Source organism: Entelurus aequoreus, linkage group LG06 (genome assembly GCF_033978785.1).
Source record: "Entelurus aequoreus isolate RoL-2023_Sb linkage group LG06, RoL_Eaeq_v1.1, whole genome shotgun sequence".
Classification (NCBI taxonomy): Eukaryota; Metazoa; Chordata; class Actinopteri; order Syngnathiformes; family Syngnathidae; genus Entelurus; species Entelurus aequoreus.
This window is the reverse complement of record NC_084736.1, coordinates 36,846,786-36,872,676: the sequence shown is the minus strand read 5'-3', so window position 1 is coordinate 36,872,676 and position 25,891 is coordinate 36,846,786. Positions and strand designations below refer to the sequence as shown.

General features: G+C 41.5%; 2 protein-coding genes across 2 annotated transcripts in view; one reads left to right on the top strand and one right to left on the bottom strand.

Annotated features, from left to right (window-relative positions):
* The window catches only part of LOC133652198 (phosphatidylethanolamine-binding protein 4), a 424,418-nt gene that overhangs the window by 371,030 nt on the left and 27,497 nt on the right, over positions 1–25,891 (bottom strand). The gene's annotated exons all lie outside the window — the stretch shown is intronic.
* LOC133652128 (WD repeat and FYVE domain-containing protein 3-like) overlaps positions 1–25,891 on the top strand; it is an 81,444-nt gene that overhangs the window by 51,591 nt on the left and 3,962 nt on the right. Inside the window, exons 4-11 of the mRNA XM_062050538.1 lie at positions 1,411–1,520; positions 1,771–1,995; positions 2,068–2,260; positions 7,478–7,664; positions 7,735–7,901; positions 14,291–14,770; positions 23,691–23,801; positions 25,121–25,314. Of these exons, the coding sequence (XP_061906522.1) occupies positions 1,411–1,520; positions 1,771–1,995; positions 2,068–2,260; positions 7,478–7,664; positions 7,735–7,901; positions 14,291–14,770; positions 23,691–23,801; positions 25,121–25,314 (1,667 nt within the window). The remainder of the gene's footprint in view (positions 1–1,410; positions 1,521–1,770; positions 1,996–2,067; positions 2,261–7,477; positions 7,665–7,734; positions 7,902–14,290; positions 14,771–23,690; positions 23,802–25,120; positions 25,315–25,891) is intronic.

Sequence of the window (25,891 nt, the reverse complement as noted above, 5' to 3'; positions counted from 1 at the left end):
TTCCACCAAAAATATTTTTCAAAGTGGAATATTTGATGTGAAGTAATCAGAACCTTTGATAGGTCAATAATTCATAATACCATTGATTTTGATTCAATATTATGTTTTGAGCAATGACAGTTTGAAAGAAAAAAAAACAGCTTTGTTTTATTAGTCCACATTGCAACTTTTTCTAAATTACATTTCACCTTTAAGCTTTTTTATTTCACTTTTGTTATGTTTTTGTTTATTTTAATAGTAATTTTAGAATGTGCCGTGGGCCTTTAAAACATTAGCTGTGGGCCACAAATGGTAAAAAGAAAATAAAAAAAACACAAAAAGTGCATTAACGCCAACACTGGTTGACAGTATAACAAAATAAGTCACACTTATATTCTGTAACATTCACAGTTTTGGAAAAAAGTGCAGAGGTAGAAATATTCAAAATAACCTCTTGTATATAATCTAAACATAAATAATGCCTCAAAACAAGTTAATTAAATTTAAACAAAAAACAGCAGACGAGCTCTCGCCCTGCACAGCTGTTTCGTGCTTTGTAGTGTCGATATGGGCTTGTAGATCATTGGCCCCTTTATTTGCCACAGATACATACGTTGCTGCTTTGCACACAGTGCATTCTGCTTTCCATATGTCACTGCCAGGACGAAAACACAAATACTTTTCCCGCAAATCATCCGTGAAGTTGCATTTACGCTTCGAAATTTTTTGTTCTCATGTCTGTCTCTCCACTCACTAGCTCTCTCGCTCTCTGTCTCTGCCCCTCCCTCACGAATGTTGCTAGTGCACACACCTTCAGTTTTTTGTTTTTTTTTAATCCCTTCTTAACTTAACCCTGGACGTACATTGAAAATACACGCAACCCTAATTCAAAATGCCGGACATTTGAGGCATTTAAGAAACCCCGCCCGGACAGCCCGGACACCCCCGCAAAAGAGGACATGTCCGGGGAAAAGAGGATGTATGGTCAGCCTAGTTTTGTTAGCATATTGCAGGATTTTTTAGCATGACACAGATGTTTTGTTAACATTGCAGGAGTTTTTAGCATGACACAGATGTTTTGTTAACATATTGCAGGAGTTTTTAGCATGACACAGATGTTTTGTTAGCATATTGCAGGAGTTTTAGCATGACACAGGTGTTTTGTTAGTATATAACAGGTGTTTTTTAGCATAACACAGATTTTTTTAGCATATTGCAGGAGTTTTTAGCATGACACAGATGTTTTTGTTGGCACAATGCAAAGGTTTTTTACCAGGACACAGGTGTTATTTTAGCGTGATGCAGGTGTTTTTGACACGTCACAGGCATGTTTTAGTTGTGCTTTTAGTGTTGGAGCAGTTGGCGTGATACAGGTGTTACCTGTCATAAAGGGGGCGTGTCTTAACACTTTTTTCCCCTCATGTGAACCAGAGGCGGCCAGTCGAGCCATAGTCCAGTTCCTGGAGGTGAACCAGAGCGAGGAGGCCAGTCGCGGCTGGATGCTCCTCACCACCATCAACCTGTTGGCCTGTTCAGGACAGGTGCGTCTTACCTCTCAGCAAACACCTGACCAAAACTACAATATGCTGTTTTAAATGCTTTTTTAATTGTAATACATTTGCAAAAAAAAAGCATTTTACTTTGTCATGATGTGTGTAGAAGTTTGAGGACAAACATTCCATTTTGGAATGGTGTGAGAAGAAAATATGGAAGAAGTCCTTTCCTGCTGATATGGTATCGGTATCAAAAGGCGGTGATATCGCAGGTGAAGAAGTATTGCACCTTTTTCAGAAAACGGTGGACTGCATGACGACCATGTCGGTGCCGTCCACGCTGGTCAAATGTCTCTATCTCTTCTTCGACCTCCCCCACATGGCCGAGGCCCCTGCCCCGCCCCCACCTCCTCCTCCGCCGCCGCTGCCACCACCCCAGGAGAAGACGGTGGGCCCGGGCCACGCCCCCACAGAGCTGCCCTTGGCCGACCGCCGAGCGCTGCTCCAGAAGGTCTTTGTGCAGGTGAGAGAAGGTTGCGGCGAAATAAAGGATCTTTGTTCCTTTGGCACAAGTTGACCTTGGACCTGGCCCCAGATCCTGGTCAAGCTGTGCGCCTTTGTGTCGCCGGCCGAGGAGCTGGCCCAGAAGGACGACCTCCACCTGCTGTTCAGCGCCATCACCTCCTGGTGCCCCCCCCACAACCTGCCATGGAGGCACAGCGCCGGCGAGGTCCTCACCACCATCTCCCGACACGGCCTCAGCGTCAACGTGGTCAAATACATCCACGGTACTTTCACACCTTCATTCATGTCATCGTCTAGTTCAGTGGTCCCCAACCACCGGGCCATGGCCGGGCCGCACAAAAAATTTTAAAAAAATTACAACTTTTTTTTTTTTTTTTTTTTTTTTAACTAAATCAACATAAAAAACACAATATATACATTATATATCAATACAAATCAATACAGTCTGCAGGGATACAGTCCGTAAGCACACATGGTTGTATTTCTTTATGACAAAAAAAACCAAAACAAGATTTCATGGGATTTAGCAATTAGGAGTGACAGATTGTTTGGTAAACGTATAGCATGTTCTATATGTTATAGTTATTTGAATGACTCTTACCATAATATGTTACGTTAACATACCAGGCACGTTCTCAGTTGGTTATTTATGCGTCATATAACGTACACTTATTCAGCCTGTTGTTCACTATTCTTTATTTATTTTAAATTGCCTTTCAAATGTCTATTCTTGGTGTTGGATTTTATCAAATAAATTTCCCCCAAATATGTGACTTATACTCCAGTGCGACGTATATATGTTTTTTTCCTTCTTTATTATGCATTTTCGGCCGGTGCAACGTATACTCCGGAGCGATTTATAATCCGAAAAATACGGTCATTAGTATCGCAATACTATACTAATACCGGTATACCGTACAAGCCTAATATACATACACACACATATACACACACTCTGCTTTCATGAAACGTCTCTCCATTGTATATGCCAGATATACTCTCCCTATTCTTAATGACATTTATTAAAGAGTAGTTCTGTTTGTAGTAGGGGTGTGGGAAAAAATCAATTCGAATTTGAATCGCGATTCTCACATTGTGCGACTCAGAATCGATTCTCATTTTAAAAAAATAAATTTTTTATTTATTATTTTAAAAAAATTGTTTTCTTTTATAAATTAATCAATGCAACAAAAAAATACACAGCAATACCATAACAATGCAATCCAATTCCAAAACCAAACCCGACCCAGCAACACTCAGAACTGCAATAAACAGAGCAATTGAGAGGAGACACAAACACGACACAGAACAAACCAAAAGTAGTAAAACAAATATGAATATTATCAACAACAGTATCAATATTAGTTACAGTCCTAGAACCCGTTGGTGGACACCGGCGGTGAGGGATGCCGTCAAGCTGAAGAAGGAGTCCTATCGGGTTCTTTTGGCTCATAGGACTCCTGAGGCAGCGGACAGGTACCGACAGGCCAAGCGGTGTGCGGCTTCGGCGGTCGCGGAGGCAAAAACTCGGACATAGGAGGAGTTCGGGGAAGCCATGGAAAACGACTTCCGGACTGCTTCGAAGCGATTCTGGACCACCATCCGCCGCCTCAGGAAGGGGAAGCAGTGCAATGTCAACATCGTGTATGGTGAGGATGGTGTTCTGCTGACCTCGACTGCGGATGTTGTGGATCGGTGGAGGGAATACTTCGAAGACCTCCTCAATCCCACCAACACGTCTTCCTATGAGGAAGCAGTGCCTGGGGAATCTGTGGTGGGCTCTCCTATTTCTGGGGCTGAGGTTGCTGAGGTAGTTAAAAAGCTCCTCGGTGGCAAGGCCCCGGGGGTGGATGAGATCCGCCCGGAGTTCCTTAAGGCTCTGGATGCTGTGGGGCTGTCTTGGTTGACAAGACTCTGCAGCATCGCGTGGACATCGGGGGCGGTACCTCTGGATTGGCAGACCGGGGTGGTGGTTCCTCTCTTTAAGAAGGGGAACCGGAGGGTGTGTTCTAACTATCGTGGGATCACACTCCTCAGCCTTCCCGGTAAGGTCTATTCAGGTGTGCTGGAGAGGAGGCTACGCCGGATAGTCGAACATCGGATTCAGGAGGAACAGTGTGGTTTTCGTCCTGGTCGTGGAACTGTGGACCAGCTCTATACTCTCGGCAGGGTCCTTGAGGGTGCATGGGAGTTTGCCCAACCAGTCTACATGTGTTTTGTGGACTTGGAGAAGGCATTCGACCGTGTCCCTCGGGAAGTCCTGTGGGGAGTGCTCAGAGAGTATGGGGTATCGGACTGTCTGATTGTGGCGGTCCGCTCCCTGTATGATCAGTGCCAGAGTTTGGTCCGCATTGCCGGCAGTAAGTCGGACACGTTTCCAGTGAGTTGGACTCCGCCAAGGCTGCCCTTTGTCACCGATTCTGTTCATAACTTTTATGGACAGAATTTCTAGGCGCAGTCAAGGCATTGAGGGGATCTGGTTTGGTGGCTGCAGGATTAGGTCTCTGCTTTTTGCAGATGATGTGGTCCTGATGGCTTCATCTGGCCAGGATCTTCAGCTCTCGCTGGATCGGTTCGCAGCTGAGTGTGAAGCGACTGGGATGAGAATCAGCACCTCCAAGTCCGAATCCATGGTTCTCGCCCGGAAAAGGGTGGAGTGCCACCTCCGGGTTGCGGAGGAGACCCTGCCCCAAGTGGAGGAGTTCAAGTACCTCGGAGTCTTGTTCACGAGTGAGGCAAGAGTGGATCGTGAGATCGACAGGCGGATCGGTGCGGCGTCTTCAGTAATGCGGACGCTGTATCGATCCGTTGTGGTGAAGAAGGAGCTGAGCCGGAAGGCAAAGCTCTCAATTTACCGGTCGATCTACGTTCCCATCCTCACCTATGGTCATGAGCTTTGGGTTATGACCGAAAGGACAAGATCACGGGTACAAGCGGCCGAAATGAGTTTCCTCCGCCGGGTGGCGGGGCTCTCCCTTAGAGATAGGGTGAGAAGGTCTGCCATCCGGGCGGAGCTCAAAGTAAAGCCGCTGCTCCTCCACATCGAGAGGAGCCAGATGAGGTGGTTCGGGCATCTGGTCAGGATGCCACCCGAACGCCTCCCTAGGGAGGTGTTTAGGGCACGTCCGACCGGTAGGAGGCCACGGGGAAGACCCAGGACACGTTGGGAAGACTATGTCTCCCGGCTGGCCTGGGAACGCCTCGGGATCCCCCGGGAGGAGCTGGACGAAGTGGCTGGGGAGAGGGAAGTCTGCGCTTCCCTGCTTAAGCTGCTGCCCCCGCGACCCGACCTCGGATAAGCGGAAGAAGATGGATGGATGGATGGATTTATAAAAATAAAAATAAATGAACAATATTGTCACAGTGGCTTACACTTGCATCGCATCTCATAAGCTTGACAACACACTGTGTCCAATATTTTCACAAAGATAAAATAAGTCATATTTTTGCTTTATTTAATAGTTAAAACAAATTTACATTATTGCAATCAGTTGATAAAACATTGTCCTTTACAATTATAAAAGCTTTTTACAAAAATCTACTACTCTGCTTGCATGTCAGCAGACTAGGGTAGATCCTGTTGAAATCCTATGTATTGAATGAATAGAGAATCCTTTTGAATCGGGAAAAAATTGTTTTTGAATCGAGAATCGTGTTGAATTGAAAAAAAACAAAAACGATTTTGAATCGAATCGTGACCCTAAGAATCGATATTGAATCGAATCGTGGGACACCCAAAGGTTCACAGCACTAGTTTGTAGAATAAATAACTATTTTTGATAAAGTAATGAGTAACTAGAATTAATTACTTTTCAAAAGTCATTTTCAGAACACTGGATGGGGCCAAAAAGAAAATATTGCATTTGTGAGTCAGAATCGTACTTGGTGAGAAATGGACTGATTGTGGAACCAGTGAATGTGACAACATGACTTCATTCTCCTGAATGTTAGCTGAAGAGAGAGTGAAACATGACTCATTTTCTTATTCAAGCAGGTGGAAAACTCATTGAAGTTAAAATCTCTTTAGCGAGCGTGAGCTGATCAAGGGGGCAGAAACAGGTTTGATGATTAAATAGAACAACAACACCAAATAGAGTTAAAAGTACAAATGATTTACAACATAAACATGAACAGGTCAAACATAAAATGTTTCAATAAAAACAAGCAGAGCTTCTCCATCTTTTCAAATGGCCTGAAATTCCCCCAAAGTGATGAGTTTGGGTAACCTCAGATCCTTTAGTATTTCATTCCATGACCATGGAGCAGCGAATCTACCAAGATTTTTTTACCAGAATAAACATTCAAAGTATGTCCTGTGACCTTGAACTTTAGCGACCGGAGTCTCTCCACATAACAGAAGAGAACTAAGGGGGAACCAGATCAAGAAGTTGTTTTTAAATAAAAATCATCCCTTGAGAAAATGTAGGGACTGAGAAAGATGGAACAGTTTGCCTTTGCATACAAAGTGCAATGGTCGACCAAGTTGGCACAAGCAGTAATAAAACATAAATCATCATGTCGTGACCATTTCAAGTTCAACCTTTTGAGCAGTTAATATTTTTGGAATAATCAATGGCAGTAGTTTGCCATTTGAAAGTAGCATCACCTTAGATGTATCTGCCTTTAGCACTGGTCTCAGCAATTATTGTTATTATTATTATTGTCTCAGCTTAGTCAGTTGGGACTGAACAACATCAAAAGCTGGGACTGAACAACATCGTGTTAGCATGTCACATGTGTTGTTAGCATGTAACATGTGTTAGCTCATCACATATTTTGTTAGCATGTGACACGTGTAAAACACATGTTGGTAGCATTTCACACATTTTTAGCATGTCACAAATTTTCTTGGCATATGACAGGTTTTGTTAGCATTTCACACATGTTGTAAGCATGTGACATGTGTTTTTAGCATGTCACACGTGTTGTTAGCATGTAACACATGTTAGCATGTGACACATGTAGCATGCCATGTGTGTTGTTAGCATGTGACATGTGTTGTTAGCATGTCACATGTGTTGTTAGCATGTCACATGTGTTGTTACATCAAAAGCTGGGACTGAACAACATCAAAAGCTGGTACTGAACAACATCAAAAGCTGGAACTGAACAACATTAAAAGATGGTACTGAACAACATCAAAAGCCAACTGCAGAAGCTGAAAGGTTTGCGCCACAGGTGGGAGGAACAATATATGAGCGAGTCAGCTGCTTAAAACACATGATCACAGAGATGATTTCCATAGATGGAAGAGGAGAACTGGACACATTGGGTTCTATCAGACAGGTCATTAGAAAAGCACTTTACAGCCTGCTGAGATAAACAAAGTTCCAGACTTTCTAGGGATCATGTCAGCTCCTGGTGGTTTGTGCGAGATCAAACTCAGACTTTGACTTCTTGTCGAGAAAAGTGATGCGATTTTGTCGCCGCCATGTTGGTCACGTCCTGCAGTTCTTCCACCTCCTGTCTCTTGTCCTTAGAGAAAAAATGCCTGGCCACATGCGTGCAGAACATGCAGCAGTCGGACGACCTTTCACCTCTGGAGATCGTGGAGATGTTCGCCGGCCTCTCCTGCTTCCTCAAGGACTCCAGCGATGTGTCCCAGACGCTGCTGGACGACTTCCGCATGTGCCAAGGCTACAACTTCCTGTGCAATCTCATGCTGAGGTACGTAGGGCCGGGGACATGCGCGCACACGGCGTGGACACGCTAAGACCTGGGATCTCCCTGTGGACAGGCTGGAGCAGACCAAGGAGGACGAATCTAGGGACGCGCTGAAGGACCTGGTCAACCTGGTCACATGTCTGACCACCTACGGTGTGACGGAGCTCAAACCGGCCGGGCTGACCACCGGCGCCCCCTTCTTGCTGCCCGGATTTGTTCTCCCGCAGCCTTCGGGCAAAGGTGAAACTTTCACTTTCACTTTCACTTTGCTCCAAAGTAACTGCACAGGAAGAGCTGATTCATGTAACGTGTCTACAAGGCTCAGTGATGCTTGATATGACTTGTCAAGTCCACTTCCTGTCTGGCTCATTGAGACCCACAAATGTTTCAGTTTCCCTCCTGGTCTCAGACGTGTATTGACTGTAAATACTGTTGACTCTCCTAATGATCTCATCTCCCACTCCAATATTAACGCTGAATTATTCATCTTATTTTATAACTTATTCAATCATTCTATCCAACCTACTGACAGTTTAACAGGATAAAGCTTGTCACATGATATGAACGCATGTGATGGTAGTTTGATTGTCCAAGGTGAGTGGAGTGTGTGGATGGTAGTTTGATTGTCCAAGGTGAGTGGTGTGGATGGAGAACGCTTCCAATCGGGTGAGAAATGTGGGATTTGTGCATGTTTGAAAAACGGCCCATTCATTTTCAATGGGCAAAATGTCCCGGAAAACCGGGAATTTGGGGTAATCTGGGATATTTTTAAAGAAATGTTTTTGGGGAGCTCACAATTCCCGATCAAGCTGAATGTTTTGATACTGGAACGGTTCTGATCGGATGAAAACTGGGGGCTGTGGAACGTGCCTAACTTTTGTGGCGGAATGATGATAATAATAATAATAATAAAAATAGTAATAGTAATAGTAATAAAAATACTACTACTACTACTTCTACTACTACTAATAATAATAATAATAATAATAACAATAAAAATAACTAGATCATGTTTTGGTGTACAATCTTATTGTGTGAATGATTCGACAGTCACATAATAATAATAATGATAATAATAATAAAAATAACTTGATCGTGTTTTGGTGTAGATTGTGATTGTGTGAATGATTGGACAGTCACAAAATAATAACAATAAAAATAACTAGATTGTGTTTTGGTGTTGAATGTGATTGTGTGAATGATTGGACAGTCGCACAATAATAATAATAATAATAATAATAAAAATAATACAAATAATAATACAAATAACTAGATTGTGTTTTGGTGTAGAATGTGATTGTGTGAATGATTGACAGCCACACAATCACACAGTGCTCACATAAATACATTCAAACTAAATTCCATCCATCCATCCATCCTTTTTCTACCGCTTATCCCTTTCGGGGTCGCGGGGGTGCTGGAGCCTATCTCAGCTGCATTCGGGTGTAAGGCGGCGTACACCCTGGACAAGTCACCACCTCATCACAGGGCCAACACAGATAGACAGACAACATTCACACTCACATTCACACACTAGGAACCATTTAGTGTTGCCAATCAACCTATCCCCAGGTGCATGTCTTTGGAGGTGGGAGGGGCCTATCCCCAGGTGCATGTCTTTGGAGGTGGGAGGAAGCCGGAGTACCCAGAGGGAACCCACGCACACAGGGAGAACATGCAAACTTCATACAGAACGATCCAGAGCGCAGGATCGAACCCAGGACCTTCGTATTGTGAGGCAGACGCACTAACCCCTCTACCACCGTGCTGCCTCAAACTAAATTGATAAGAAATAATAATTATGTTTCTTAAATAAACTGCCCATTAAATTGAAGTGCAAATAAAAATACAGTTTCACTTAAGTCATAATTTTTGCGCTTAAGAAATTATTTTTGACTTTATCTCCAGACTTCTTCTTTTATTTTGATATTGTCATTACTGCCACAAGTGGTGGAAAAGTGTATTACAATACGGACCTCAGCTCAGAATGTAGCATGCTAGCATGTCTCACCGTAGGTCGTTCTTGCTTATAGGACAACATCTAGACCAGGGGTCACCAACGCGGTGCCCGCGGGCACCAGGTCGCCCGTAAGGACCAAATGAGTCACCCGCGGGCCTGTTCTAAAAAAAATAAAAAATTAAAATTAAAAAAAATTAAAAAAAAATAATATTTTATTTTATTTTATTATTTTTTTTTAATTAAATCTACATAGAAAAAACACAAGATACACTTTCAATCAGTGCATCAACCCAAACAACCTCCCCCATGCACACTCATCCACACCCACTCACACAAAAGAGGTTATTTCTTTCTGCTACCAATATTCTGGTTCCCACAACATAGACAACACATCTGCAAGGGACACAGTCCCTAAGCACACATGATTGTATAGGCTGCTGGTCCACTAACATTTTCATTAATTACTATTTTTTATGTAATTATTTTTATATTGTTTTACTTTCTTTTTTATCCAAGAAAATGTTTTTTATTTATTTATCTTATTTTATTTTATTTTTTAAAAAAGGGCCTTATCTTCAACAGACCAGGTTGTCAATGAAATTAGATTTGTTTAAAGGGTTTTTTAAACCAGGCCCAGTCCAGATAATGTCCAATTCGGACTCAGCAACACACACCTTCATTCATGTACACAGAAAAAAATTAGGGAACCCAACAGATTGCATATAATTTATAAACAAAATTACATTTTCAAAATAAGCATTTATGTACAGTCCAGATTATGTTCAGGTCACTCAAATTAGGGAACACAACAACAGATATCATATAATCTATAAACATAGTTATACTTTCAAAATAAGCCTTTGAGGACTTCTCATCTTTTTTTTAATGTTTTTTGGCATCATTATCGTTTTCAACCATGTAACTTTCTAAAGTTAGACAATACTGAATAAATGTTTTAAAGAAAGTAATACTAAGTGAATATCTGTTTTTGGCCTTAAAAATAAACATTTTACCGAGTACTATAATTAAATTGACTAAATCATGATTGTCAATGAACTCTCCTAAAATAACAGAAACCACATTAAGCTTCATAAACAAACCAATCCTTAAACACATTTTTTCAACTTCCACCCAATACAAAGACACAATATGACAATACCAAAACAAATGCAGGGTGGATTCAGGCTCCTGACAACAAAATCGGCAATCATCTGACTCTGTCATATTCCATAATTTTAACATTTTCCCTGTGGGTAAGAAGTTATAAATAATTTTAATTTGAAAATAACGATTTTGCACATCGATAGTGGTTTTAAAGATTAATTTGAATATGGCATCCCATGGCAACGGGCAGTCAAAAAAGTCCTCCCATTTTCCATTTGTGTTGTATGAGGCAGCCTTCAAAGATTTCTTTATTAAATAAAAATTATGTATTTTTCTATTTATTTTAGTTCCTTTTTGCCAACTAGAATTTCTTATTAGAGGTTTACAAACTAATAATTTAGTAGTTCCATAATTAATTATTTGTTTCCATCTTTTCCCAATTACTCCAGTTAGTTGATAAAATGAAAAGCTTGAGCAAGCATCACCATACATAGCTCTAAATTCATCATACTTCATAATTTTACCATTCTCATTGATAATATCATTGACAAAAATGATTCCTCTTTCAAACATATTTTTCCAAAAGAAAGGCTTTCCATCTATTACAATATTAGAGTTCATCCATATTAACTGCTGCAAAATATCGTCTCTTTTTTCTGGCACATAAAATTGAAAACACCACTATGAGTGGATTGTTTCCTTTATGAACCCCGCCATGTTTCCCAGCAGACTCTCTGGGAGGGGATCACTTGTAAAAAAGGATACAATTTATTTTGATACAGTACATGTTTTTTGTCCAACAGGACATTTGTGTACCACTCAATGTTTAAATACATCTTTGGAACAATTGATGCTTTTAAAGACAGACACATAGCTTCAAGGTTGAGAAGTTTCAGGCCCCCATATTCATACTCTTTGTACAAAACCTTTCTTTTAATCTTTTCTGGTTTGCCGTTCCAGACAAAATCGAAGACCCTCCGCTCATAAATCTTAAAAAAGTTTTGTGATGGAGCTGGTAATGACAAAAACAAATAAATAAATTGAGGAATAATTAACGAGTTGGCAATAGACATTTTACCATACAAGGTTAAGGATTTCCCTTTCCATAATTGCATAATTTTGTCCAGCTTTCTTAGTCGATTATCATAATTTACTGAGCCTAGATCTTCCAGATTTTCTGGGACAACAACACCAAGTATGTTAACTGGTCCATCTGTCCACAAAACAGGCACTTTGCATTCCATTCGAAAGGACGTTCCCTTTAGATTTCCGATCCTTAACATTTTACATTTATCATAATTAAGCTTAAGGCCAGATTGCTGTGAAAATATGTCCAAAATATTAAGAAGGTTCCGCAAACAATGAGGAAAAATCTTATCTTTGTGAATCAGCCTTTTCTGACATGAACTTCATCAAGAACAAACACAGAACACGCCTCACTGATGCACATCTGCAAGACTCACTCAGAGTTGCAGTGTCAAGTTACACACCAGAGTACAACACACTAGTTAACAGCATGCAATGCCAGGCTTCCCACTAACTGACAAAGAAACAGATAACAGATTTGGTGTCCAGTTCAAAGTGTGACATGATTTAAAAATTTGAGAGTTTACTTTTGTATTTTACATGAGTTATTATTTGTACAAACATGGTGTAAAGTAATTCATGATTTGTTAAAAAATGTTAGTGGCTAGCTAGTTAAAATGGGATATTGTGATTTCACAAGACTGTCTTAGAAGTGATCATTTGAAAATGTTCAATTTGAAAAATGTGCACTTTGAGAAAATATAAAACTAAAGTGTTGCATATTGATATTTATCTGTTTCTATATATATTTATTGTGAGAAATCATTAAGATGATCAGTGTTTCCACAAAGATAAATATCATTAATTATTAATGATAACAGAGTTAAAGCTAAATTGAGCAAATTGGCTATTTCTGGCAATTTATTTAAGTGTGTATCTAACTGGTAGCCCTTCGCATTAATCAGTACCCAAGAAGTAGCCCTTGGTTTCAAAAAGGTTGGTGCCCCCTGATCTAGACCTTCTGGGTGCTGTAGAACACCTTCATAAATCCAGTTTTTGCTTAGAGGACACATGATACCTAACATCTAGACCTTCTGGGTGCTGCAGAACACCTTCTTAAATCCAGTTTTTGCTTACAGGACACATGATATCTAAAATCTAGACCTTCTGGGTGCTGCAGAACACCTTCTTGAATCCAGTTTTTGCTTACAGGACACACGATACCTAACATCTAGACCAGGGGTCACCAACCTTTTTGAAACCAAGATCTACTTCTTGGGTACTGATTAATGCGAAGGGCTACCAGTTTGATAAACACTTAAATAAATTGCCAGAAATAGCCAATTTGCTCAATTTACCTTTAACTCTATGTTATTATTAATAATTAATTATATTTATCTTTGTGGAAACACTGATCATCTTAATGATTTCTCACAATAAATATATATAGAAACAGATGCATATCAATATGCAACACTTTATTTTTATATTTCCTCTAAGTGCACATTTTTCAAATTGAACATTTTCAAATGATCACTTCTAAGACAGTCTTGTGAAATCACAATATCCCATTTTAACTAGCTAGCCACTAGCATTTTTTAACAAGTCATGAATTACTTTGCACCATGTTTGTACAAATAATAACTCATGTAAAATACAAAAGTCAACTCTCAAATTTTTAAATAAATCATGTCACACTTTGAACTGGACACCAAATCTGTTATCAGTTTCTTTGTCAGTTAGTTTTCAAATTATATTTGAGTTTTGTCTCTCTTAGAAATAAAAATGTCAAGCAAAGCGAGACCAGCTTGCTAGTAAATAAATACAATTTTAAAAATAGAGGCAGCTCACTGGTAAGTGCTGCTATTTGAGCTATTTTTAGAACAGGCCAGCGGGCACCGCGTTGGTGACCCCTGATCTAGACCTTCTGGGTGCTGCAGAACACCTTCTTGAATCCAGTTTTTGCTCACAGGACACATGATACCTAACATCTAGACCTTCTGGGTGCTGCAGAACACCTTCTTAAATCCAGTTTTTGCTTACAGGACACATGAAACCTCACATCTAGACCTTCTGGGTGCTGCAGAACACCTTCTTAAATCCAGTTTTTGCTTACAGGACACATGAAACCTCACATCTAGACCTTCTGGGTGCTGCAGAACACCTTCTTGAATCCAGTTTTTGCTTACAGGACACATGATACCTCACATCTAGACCTTCCGGGTGCTGCAAAACACCTTCTTGAATCCAGTTTTTGCTTACAGGACACATGATACCTAACATCTTCTTTTGGGTGCTGCAGAACACCTTCTTGAATCCAGTTTTTGCTCACAGGACACATGATACCTAACATCTAGACCTTCTGGGTGCTGCAGAACACCTTCTTAAATCCAGTTTTTGCTTACAGGATACATTATACCTAACATCTAGACCTTCTGGGTGCTGCAGAACTCCTTAAATCCAGTTTTTGCTTACAGGACAACATCTAGACCTTTTGGGTGCTGCAGAACACCTTCTTAAATCCAGTTTTTGCTCACAGGACACACGGTGCGCAACATCCAGGCCTTCTCGGTGCTGCAGAACGCCTTCCTGCAGGCGAAGAGCAGCCGCCTGGCCTGCATGCTGCTGGACGCCATCGGCAACATCTACGGCGCCGAGCCGGCCAACTACTTCATCCTGGAGTCGCAGCACACGCTGTCGCAGTTGGCCGAGCGTGTGGGCCGGGTCCCCGAGGCGCAGGCCAAGTACTTTGAGCTGCTGGAGCTGGTGGTGTTCAGCCTCAACTACGTGCCGTGCAAAGAGCTGTTCAGCGTCAGCGTGCTGCTCAAGTCCAGCACCTCGCACGCCTGCAGCATCACGGCCGTGCGCACGCTGCTCAAGCTGGCGCGCCACGACCTGGTCTTCAGCGATGTGCTGCGGGAGGTGGGCCTGCTGGAGGTGCTGGTCAACCTGCTGCACAAGTACGCTGCCTTGCTCAAGGACCCGGCCTCGCAGCACCAGGCGCACGACAACGAGCAGGGTGAGTCCAACCTCAAAAACTCTTTCCTCGCTTGGATCCAGTCTTCTATATTACCCATGGACCGATACCCAAATTTGAAGCGGTAAAAGTGACATATCAGTGTCACAATTGAGAAGAATACTATTACTTGACTTTGTTTGAATGCATGAAGCACATTTATTTAATAAACAAATCAATCAAAAGTGCACGGAGTTCCTTGGCACAGTATCAACCCTTTAAAAAAAAAAAAAAGTATATATATATATATACAAACCCCGTTTCCATATGAGTTGGAAAATTGTGTTAGATGTAAATATAAACGGAATACAATGATTTGCAAATCCTTTTCAACCCATATTCAGTTGAATGCACTACAAAGACAAGATATTTGATGTTCAAACAGATAAACTTTATTTTTTTTTGCAAATAATAAATACTTTTTAATTTGATGGCTGGCTTGGGAAAGGGCATGTTCACCACTGTGTTACATGGCCTTTCCTTTTAACAACACTCAGTAAACGTTTGGGAACTGAGGAGACACATTTTTTAAGCTTCTCAGGTGGAATTCTTTCCCATTCTTGCTTGATGTACAGCTTAAGTTGTTCAACAGTCCGGGGGTCTCCGTTGTGGTATTTTAGGCTTCATAATGTGCCACACATTTTCAATGGGAGACAGGTCTGGACTACAGGCAGGCCAGTCTAGTACCCGCACTCTTTTACTATGAAGCCACGTTGATGTAACACGGGGCTTGGCATTGTCTTGCTGAAATAAGCAGGGGCGTCCATGGTAATGTTGCTTGGATGGCAACATATGTTGCTCCAAAACCTGTATGTACCTTTCAGCATTAATGGCGCCTTCACAGATGTGTAAGTTACCCATGTCTTGGGCACTAATACACCCCCATACCATCACAGATGCTGGCTTTTCAACTTTGCGCCTATAACAATCCGGATGGTTATTTTCCTCTTTGGTCCGGAGGACACGACGTCCACAGTTTCCAAAAACAATTTGAAATGTGGACTTGTCGGACCACAGAACACTTTTCCACTTTGTATCAGTCCATCTTGGATGAGCTCAGGCCCAGCGAAGCCGACGGCGTTTCTGGGTGTTGTTGATAAACGGTTTTCGCCTTGCATAGGAGAGTTTTAACTTGCACTTATAGATGTAGCGACCAACTGTAGTTACTGACAGTGGGTTTCTGAAGTGTTCCTGAGCCCATGTGGTGATATCCTTTACACACTGATGTCACTTGTTGATGCAGTACAGCCTGAGGGATCGAAGGTCACAGACTTAGCTGCTTACGTGCAGTTATTTCTCCAGATTCTTTGAACCCTTTGATGATATTACGGACCGTAGATGGTGAAATCCCTAAATTCCTTGCAATAGCTGGTTGAGAAAGGTTTTTCTTAAACTATTCAACAATTTGCTCACGCATTTGTTGACAAAGTGGTGACGCTCGCCCCATCCTTGTTTGTGAATGACTGAGCATTTCATGGAATCTACTTTTATACCCAATCATGGCACCCACCTGTTCCCAATTTGCCTGTTCACCTTTGGGATGTTCCAAATAAGTGTTTGATGAGCATTCCTCAACTTTATCAGTATTTATTGCCACCTTTCCAACTTCTTTGTCACGTGTTGCTGGCATCAAATTCTAAAGTTAATGATTATTTGCACAAAAAAAAAGTTTATCAGTTTGAACATCAAATATGTTGTCTTTGTAGCATATTCAACTGAATATGGGTTGAAAATTATTTGCAAATCATTGTATTCCGTTTATATTTACATCCAACACAATTTCCCAACTCATATGGAAACGGGGTTTGTGTGTGTATATATATATATATATATATATATATATATATATATATATATATATATATATATATATATATATATATATATATATATATATATATATATATATATATATATATATATATACATATATATATGTATGTATGTGTATATATATATATATATATGTGTGTATATATATATATATATATGTGTGTATATATATATATGCATACATATATATACTTTATATATGTGTGTATATATATATATATATATATATATATATATATATATATATATATATATATATATATATATATATATATATATATATATATATATATATATATATACTACCGTTCAAAAGTTTGGGGTCACATTGAAATGTCCTTATTTTTGAAGGAAAAGCACTGTACTTTTCAATGAAGATAACTTTAAACTAGTCTTAACTTTAAAGAAATACACTCTATACATTGCTAATGTGATAAATGACTATTCTAGCTGCAAATGTCTGGTTTTTGGTGCAATATCTACATAGGTGTATAGAGGCCCATTTCCAGCAACTATCACTCCAGCGTTCTAATGGTACAATGTGTTTGCTCATTGGCTCAGAAGGCTAATTGATGATTAGAAAACCCTTGTGCAATCATATTCACACATCTGAAAACAGTTTAGCTCGTTACAGAAGCTACAAAATTGACCTTCCTTTGAGCAGATTGAGTTTCCGGAGCATCACATTTGTGGGGTCAATTAAACGCTCAAAATGGCCAGAAAAAGAGAACTTTCATCTGAAACTCGACAGTCTATTCTTGTTCTTAGAAATGAATCAATCAATCAATCAATCAATCAGCTTTATTGTCCATTCTTACATGTACAAGACACATAAGAACTGAAATTACATTTTCGGCACAATCCCGCTAAGAGCAGACATACGTTACAGGGAGACAAGACGGGACCGCCAACGGATCAGCCTCACTTAGGCGCTCCTCAAAAAGGTGGGAAAAAGGTGACATTTGGGGGAGGGTGGAAGTAAAAAAAAATATCAGTCTGAGGCTGGACCCTCAGGAATGGTCCAGACTGAGTCCGAGGAAAAAAACCTCACATAGCATGGCACACATAAACAAGGTACATTTAATCACAACAAACTCGCAACAAAGTCATCCAACAGGACCTTGGAGGCCAGCAGCTGCTGTTGAGCGCTGCTCAGCCCCCACAACCCCGGAGGAATAAAGCAGTGGTGAAGGCGTTGATTGGGGAAGGGTATGTGCGTGCATGTATGCCCAATTAACTTGGGTGAGATGTTGGATTGTCTTTATGGGCCGAGGCCGGCCCCAAGAGTTCAAGAGTTCAAGAGTCCGACCCGGGTGCTTTTGAAGAAAAGGGAAAGGTCAAAAGCGTCCATCTTTGAGGAGTCCTCGGGGGAGTGTTTTCAAACAGCCTGTTCCTCAAGGCCATTCGAGGGAGTCAAATCGTAGATTAAGATGTTGTTTTTTTCTTCGAGCAGTCAAAACAATGACATTCCTGCTCTATATGCTGGCTCTGACAATTCCAATTTATTCTTTCTGTAACATCATCAAGATCGAATCTACCTTGCGATTCAAATCAGCAATCGCTCCAGTCTGTGATCCCACAGCACGACCCATTCCTTCCATTGCGTTGAACAGCCTGTTGGCCCCTTGAGTGGCTGCCATCGTCTTCCGAATTTGACGATACACCAGAGCAATGCCCAGCCCAATCAGCAAATGCCCTGCGATCACAGCTCCAAATAGGTAGATGTCTTCCACGTCCTCGATGGAAAGGACTGAGAGGCACATGATTCTCCAAGTATTCCAGGAATCTCTCACGTACCCCGCAGCAATGGTTCCATCAGGGCAGCCAGGCTCCCCCGAGCCTCTTTTCCTTGTCGAAAAGACTGTGTCAATTGCGTCGAGAGTCCAGTTGATCAAATTCATTTTGATGTTTAGATTTGAGGACAGCTCAAGAAAAGAGGCTTCAAAATAGTTCAAACAAGACAAAAACAAAGAGAGCAAGCAGGGAAGGAGGGAGCGGAGAGAGATGCGACCGCCCTCACCAGTGGCAAGACAGAAAATGAAGGCTATTCCACAAAATTGTTTGGGTGACCCCAAACTTTTGAACGGTAGTGTATATATATATATATATGTGTGTATATATATACATATATATGTATATATATATACACATCTATATATATATATATATATATATATATATATATATATATATGTATATATATATATATATATATATATATATATATATATATATATATATATAGATGTATATATATATATATATATATATATATATATATATATATATATATATATATATATATATAGATGTATATATATATATATATATATATATATATATATATATATATATATATATATATATATATATATATATATGTATATTTATGTATATATATATATATATATATTAAAATAAATGTAATACTAAATATGTATATGTATATATAATATATATAACAATATAACCATGGACTCATATAACTGACGTAAAAAATTACATGTAAATATGTTGTGGTAAAATAACCAAAATTAATAATGAATATTTTCTTAAATAAAATGTCAATAAAAATTAAAGTGTAAATCAAAATACAGTTTCACCACTTAAGTCATAATTTTTGCGCTTAAGAAACTTCTTTATAACTTTATCTCCAGACTTATTCTGTTTGTCTGATATTGTCACTACTGCCACACGTGGTGGAAAAGTGTATTACACCTGAGAAACACTTATTTTTTGGTCCCGCACATTTTCTCCTTACTCACCTGTGCGCAGTTGGCTTAACCCAGGGGTCGGCAACCCGCGGCTCCGGAGCCGCATGCGGCTCTTTGACCACTCTGATGCGGCTCAGCTGCATACTTGCCGACCCTCACGGTTTTCCCAGTATACTTAACGACCCCCCCGATTTTCCCAGGAGACTGCCTCTCCTAGAAATCTCCCAGGGCTAGTGTTGTGTCGTTCGTGAACGATTCGTTCAAAAGAACGAATCTTTTGAGTGAACGTACTGAACCGAATCACTTCATGAACTGATTCGTTCCTTTCTCAGTTCAGTTGAGCTCCGCCGCGACCATGCCGGTATGAGTGGAACTGGCGCATTCTGTGACTCACTGAACCCTCGACGTCGGCGAACGACGCAACCAATGAGAGGGCGGGGGAGGGACTGAGCGAACGATTCGTTCACCGCGGATTAACGACATGAATCACTCAGTGAACGACAAAGCTCTCGCTCTCTGCTGTGCTTGCCCCAATCCCGCGAGTGATTCTCCCCCCGTCGCGGGGATATGTTTCATGCCATTGGCATCCGTTCTCCATTCATTCTCCAAGCTAACGGCTAATGTTGACTCAAGCCACATGAAAACAAACACACGTCCCCATTATCTCAACACATAAAGTTAAAGAAAATCCGGGCAGGCTGAGCAGCAGCGACGCGAGAGGGAGGGGCGGAGGGTAACGTGTAGGGCAGGCTGTTTTGAGAAGATTTAAAATAAAAATAATAACTAATGTATGTACACATACATAGGCTATTATTTACACAGTTATTGTAACAAAAATAAATTTCTCCTTGGGGATCAATTCTGATTCATATTATTATTATTATTATTATCCATTCTACTGCAACTGTTGTTGTTGTTGTTGTTTAGTAGCTATCATCATCATTATAATAATGCTGATTTGCAATGAAACTGTACTGCTGCTGCAGAAGTGATTCGGTACACGTACTGAACTGCGGCCACAGTGTGGCGTTGTCAGTCACTGATTATAGTGATTCGTACTGTCAAAAGAACTGCAGAAGAGATTCGGTACACGTACTGAACTGGCCACCGTGTGGCGTTGTCAGTCACTGATTCTAGTGATTCGTACTGTCAAAAGAACTGCAGAAGAGATTCGGTACACGTACTGAACTGGCCACCGTGTGGCGTTGTCAGTCACTGATTCTAGTGCAGGGGTCGGCAACCTTTACCACTCAAAGAGCCATTTTGGCAAGTTTCACAAATTAAAGAAAGTAATGGGAGCCACAAAAAAAAATTTAAAATGAAAAACACTGCATACAAAGCTTAAATGCTTTGTGCTATGTTAACCAGGGGTCTCGACACACGCACCGGCACGCACTTTAATGTGGAAATTTGATGTTAGTGCAGCCCGCGTGTTTTGAACTAATGGCGCTTGATAGCGTCATACTTGCCAACCCTCTCACTTTTCCCGGGAGACTCCCGAATATCTGAGCGTGATGACACTGCATTTGGCGCCCTCTACAGTCTGCCCTAACAGTGTACCTGCTCGACCACACGTAGAATGCAATTTCAGCTTGCAAGGCGTACTAACTCAGCAGCCACACATCTTACACTGACGGTACCAATACCCAGAATCCCATGCAGCCCTAACTCTTCCGCTCAACCAACGCACGGAGAGGGGGGGGGGGGGGGGTTGATGTGTGGGGGGATTTGGTGGTAGCGGGGGTGTATAATGTAGACCGGAAGAGTTAGGGCTGCATGGGATTCTGGGTAATGGTTGTGTTGTGTTTATGTTGTGTTACGGTGGGATGTTCTCCAGAAATGTGTTTTTCATTCTTTTTTGGTGTGGGTTCACAGTGTGGCGCATATTTGTAACGTAACAATGTTAAAGTTGTTTGATACGGCTACCGTCAGTGTAAGCTGTGTGGCTGATGAGTAAGTATGCTTTGCTGTCTCCTGTGTGTGCAAGTAATAACAACATGCAACATGTGGCTAGACTGGCACACTGTGTGTAAATGCTATAGAGGACAATTACTGCAGTGCAATTAGGGCACGCCCTTTATTTAGTAATTAGAGTGTAAATAGGATTATTTTTTCCCTGGGAGTAATTTATGAGAGACACTGACATCCATAAATCTCCTGGGAAAATCGGGGGGGTCGGCATGTATGTAGCTGAGCCGCATCAGAATGGTCAAGGAGCCGCATGCGGCTCCGGAGCCGCGGGTTGCCGACCCCTGTTCTAGTGATTCGTACTGTCAAAAGAACTGTAGAAGAGATTCGGTACACGTACTGAACTGGCCACCGTGTGGCGTTGTCAGTCACTGATTCCAGTGATTCGTACTGTCAAAAGAACTGCAGAAGAGATTCGGTACACGTACTGAACTGGCCACCGTGTGGCGTTGTCAGTCACTGATTCTAGTGATTCGTACAGTCAAAAGAACTGCCGATCCCATAAAAACAAGCCACATGAAAACAAAATGAGAGTAGACTAATAGAGGAGACAGAAAGAAGGGGCGGGGGGTAAAGTGTAAGCAGGCTGTTTTGAGAAGATTTAAAATAAAAATAATAACTAATGTATGTACACATACATAGGCTATTATTTACACAGTTATTGTAACAAAAATAAATTTCTCCTTGGGGATCAATTCTGATTCATATTATTATTATTATTATTATTATCCCTTCTACTGCAACTGTTGTTGTTGCGAGTCCCTACGCAGTGCGCGAATGTCTGCACTGTACTGTCTGTACTACGCACGCCCCCCCCAATTTTTTTTTTTTTGGGGGGGGGGGGGGGGTTCAGTACAGTCAAAAGAACTGCCGATCCCATCACTACCCAGGGCAAATATTATCCTATTTTCACTCTAATTACTTAATCAAGGGCACTGCATTAATTGTCCTCTATAGCAAGCTTAAATTGCTTTGCGCTATGTTAACCAGGGGTCTCTGACACACGCACCGGCACGCATCTTAATAAGGAAATGTAATGTTAGTGCGGCCCGCGACTTTTAATTGAATGGCGCTTGATAGCGTCTTTCTTGCCAACCCTCTCAATTCTCCGGGAGACTCCCAAATTTCAGGACGTGCTGGCACTGCTTTTAGCGCCCTCTACAGCCTGCCCAAACAGCGTGCCAGCCCGGCCACATGTTATATGTTGCTTTTACTTGCACACGTAGGCGACAGCAAGGCATACTTGGTCAACAGCCACACAGCTTACACTGACGGTGGGCGTATAAAACAACTTTAACACTGTTACGTTACAAATATGCGCCACACTGTGAACCCACACCAAAAAAGAATGACAAAAACATTTCTGGAGAACATCCGCACCGTAACACAACACAACAAATACCCAGAATCCCATGCAGCCCTAACTCTTCCGTCTACATTATATACCCCCGCTACCACCAAACCCCCCCACACATCAACCCCCCCCCTCTCCGTGCGTCGGTTGAGCGGAAGAGTTAGGGCTGCATGGGATTCTGGGTATTTGTTGTGTTGTGTTTATGTTGTGTTACAGTGCAGATGTTCTCCAGAAATGTGTTTGTCATTCTTTTTTGGTGTGGGTTCAAAGTGTGGCGCATATTTGTAACGTAACAGTGTTAAAGTTGTTTTTGTACGACTACCGTCAGTGTAAGCTGTGAGGTTGTTGAACAAGTATGCCTTGCTGGCACTTACGTGAGCAAGCAAAAGCTGCATTCAACATGTGGCCAAGCAGGTACGCTGTTTGGGCAGGCTGTAGAGGGCGCTAAAAGCAGTGCCAGCACGTCCTGAAATTTGGGAGTCTCCCGGAGAATTGAGAGGGTTGGCAAGACAGACGCTATCAAGCGCCATTCAATTAAAAGTCGCGGGCCGCACTAACATTACATTTCCTTATTAAGATGCGTGCCGGTGCGTGTGTCAGAGACCCCTGGTTAACATAGCGCAAAGCAATTTAAGCTTTGTATGCGGTGTTTTTCATTTTAAATTTTCAAAAATTTTTTTCGCTCCCATTGTTTTCTTTAATTTGTGAAACTTTCCAAAATGGCTCTTTGAGTGGTAAAGGTTGCCGACCCCTGGCTAAACCAATCAGACGGTGCCGTGGGCGGGACAATGCCGCATGTGCAACTGACCAGTTTTAAACGTGCCTGACCAACGCTTCTTTGATGATGGTTACATTTATGATAATGTTAAATATTACTATTCATTGTCAATATATATATTTTAAAAAGACTTAACTGATAAAAATAGGCCGATGCGGTGTATGTAAAAATGGCAAAGATCATCATGGCCGATACTGGGTCGATCCCTAATTGTATGAAAGTTTGTATAAATTGTGTGCATGACTTGTGTGTGTGTGTGTGTGTGTGTGTGTGCAGCTGAGAGTGCAAACAACAGTGTGGTGGAGGAGCAGAAGCAGCTGGCCTGGCTGGTCATGGAGACTCTGATGGTGCTCCTGCAAGGCTCACACACCATGAACACCAACGCAGGTAACACACAGACACTGGGATATCTACACAGCACATCCTCTGTCTGTCTGTCTGTCTGTCTGTCTGTGTGTGTGTGTGTGTGTGTGTGTGTGTGTGTGTGTGTGTGTGTGTGTGTGTGTGTGTGTGTGTGTGTGTGTGTGTGTGTGTGTGTGTGTGTGTGTGTGTGTGTGTGTGTGTGTGTGTGTGTGTGTGTGTGTGTGTGTGTGTGTCAGTTACAAACATGACATGTGCACTAGAGCCACACACACAGTGGCTCCTTCCATATTTGGGGATTTCATTCCTCTGCTTGAAATCATAAATAATTCAGATTTTTTTTTGTGGTTACTTAAATAAGAACTGCTTTGATGGCGCTATCTGCAGGGAAGAAGAGTGCTGCAGCTCTAAAGCGTAGGTGTTACCAGTCAACATTTCTTAACAAGACCTACTCGGGCTGCACAAGAACATGATTCACACCTGAACTGTGATTCTTATTATTCATCCCCATTCTAAAGAAATAAATTTGCAAGATAAAATAAAATAATATATGTACTTTTTTAATAAGATTACATTTTTTATGCCATTTCCATGCAAGCAGAAGAATGTGTTCTAATCTGTAACCTGTTTTAAAAAGTTTCATGATAATTATTATACCAATTTTTACTTTGTAAGAATCGGTTTGAATCGAGAATCAATCCTGAATCGAATCGTCACCCAATGAATAAGAATCGTATTGATTCGTTAAGGGTTTGAGTCTTTGGACTACTACACCTTTTTTTAAGTACTATACTGTATACTGTCCGTACTGAGGGGTGTCCCCATCTGATATCACTCCAATATCAGTTGCTTGCATGTAAAATGTGTGATACAAGCAGTCTTGCAGTGTTTACTTGTGTTGATACCACGTGGGATACAAGCAGTCCTACAGAGTGTTTACTTGTGTGTGATATAATGTGCGATACAAGCAGTCTTGCAGAGTGTTTACTTGTGTGTGATATCATGTGCGATACAAGTAGTCCTGCAGTGTGTTTAGTTGTGTGTGATATGTGCGATACAAGCAGTCCTGCAGACTGTTCACTTGAGTGTGATATCATGGTGCTGTGTCAGTATTGTATTAGAAGTCTAAAAGTGGTATGAGGACCTACCTAACTTGAATGTGTTTAATAACACTGAAGGTCACATTAAAGACATTTAAAGATCAAAATAGACATTTTTCTGGCTGTGTTCATTATTTGTGTTTTTCGGCTTTGGGAGAATGGTGTGTTGGATCCCTCATGCTGCCATGTTGTGTTGTCCTCCTGAGATCAAGCCACATCTTGACTTTTCTCCCCCCGCATCCCCAGCCCTGTTCAGGGAGTTTGGCGGCGCCCGCTGCGTGCACAACATCGTCAAGTACCGACAGTGTCGCGAACACGCCCTGCTCATCATCCAGCAGCTGGTCCTGTCGCCCAGCGGGGACGACGACATGGGCACCCTGCTGGGTCTCATGCACTCTGCACCGCCCCGAGAACTCCAGCTCAAGACGGACATCCTGCGGGTGAATACACGCGCACACTCACACAACTCAGGGCGTACACACACGCACACTCACACAACTCAGGGCGTACAAGCACTAACACTCACACAACTAAGGGCATACTAGCACTAACACAACTCAGGGCGTACACACACACACACATTCACACAACTCAGGGCTTACACACAGTAACACTAACACAACATAGTGCGTACTAGCACTAACACAACTCCTGGCGTACTACCACTAACACAACTCCTGGCGTACATACACTAACACAACTCAGGGCGTACTCACACTAACACAACTAAGAGCGTACACACATTAACACAACTCAGAGCGTACTCACACTAACACAACTCAGGGCGTACACACATTAACACTAACACAAATCAGGGCGTACACACATTAACACTAACACAACTCAGGGCGAACACCCACTAACACTAACACAACTCAGGGCGTACTCACACTAACACTCACACAACTCAGCGCGTACACACACGCACACTCACACAACTCAGGGCGTACTAGCACTAACACAACTCAGGGCGTACACACACACACACACACACACACACAACTCAGGGCGTACTAG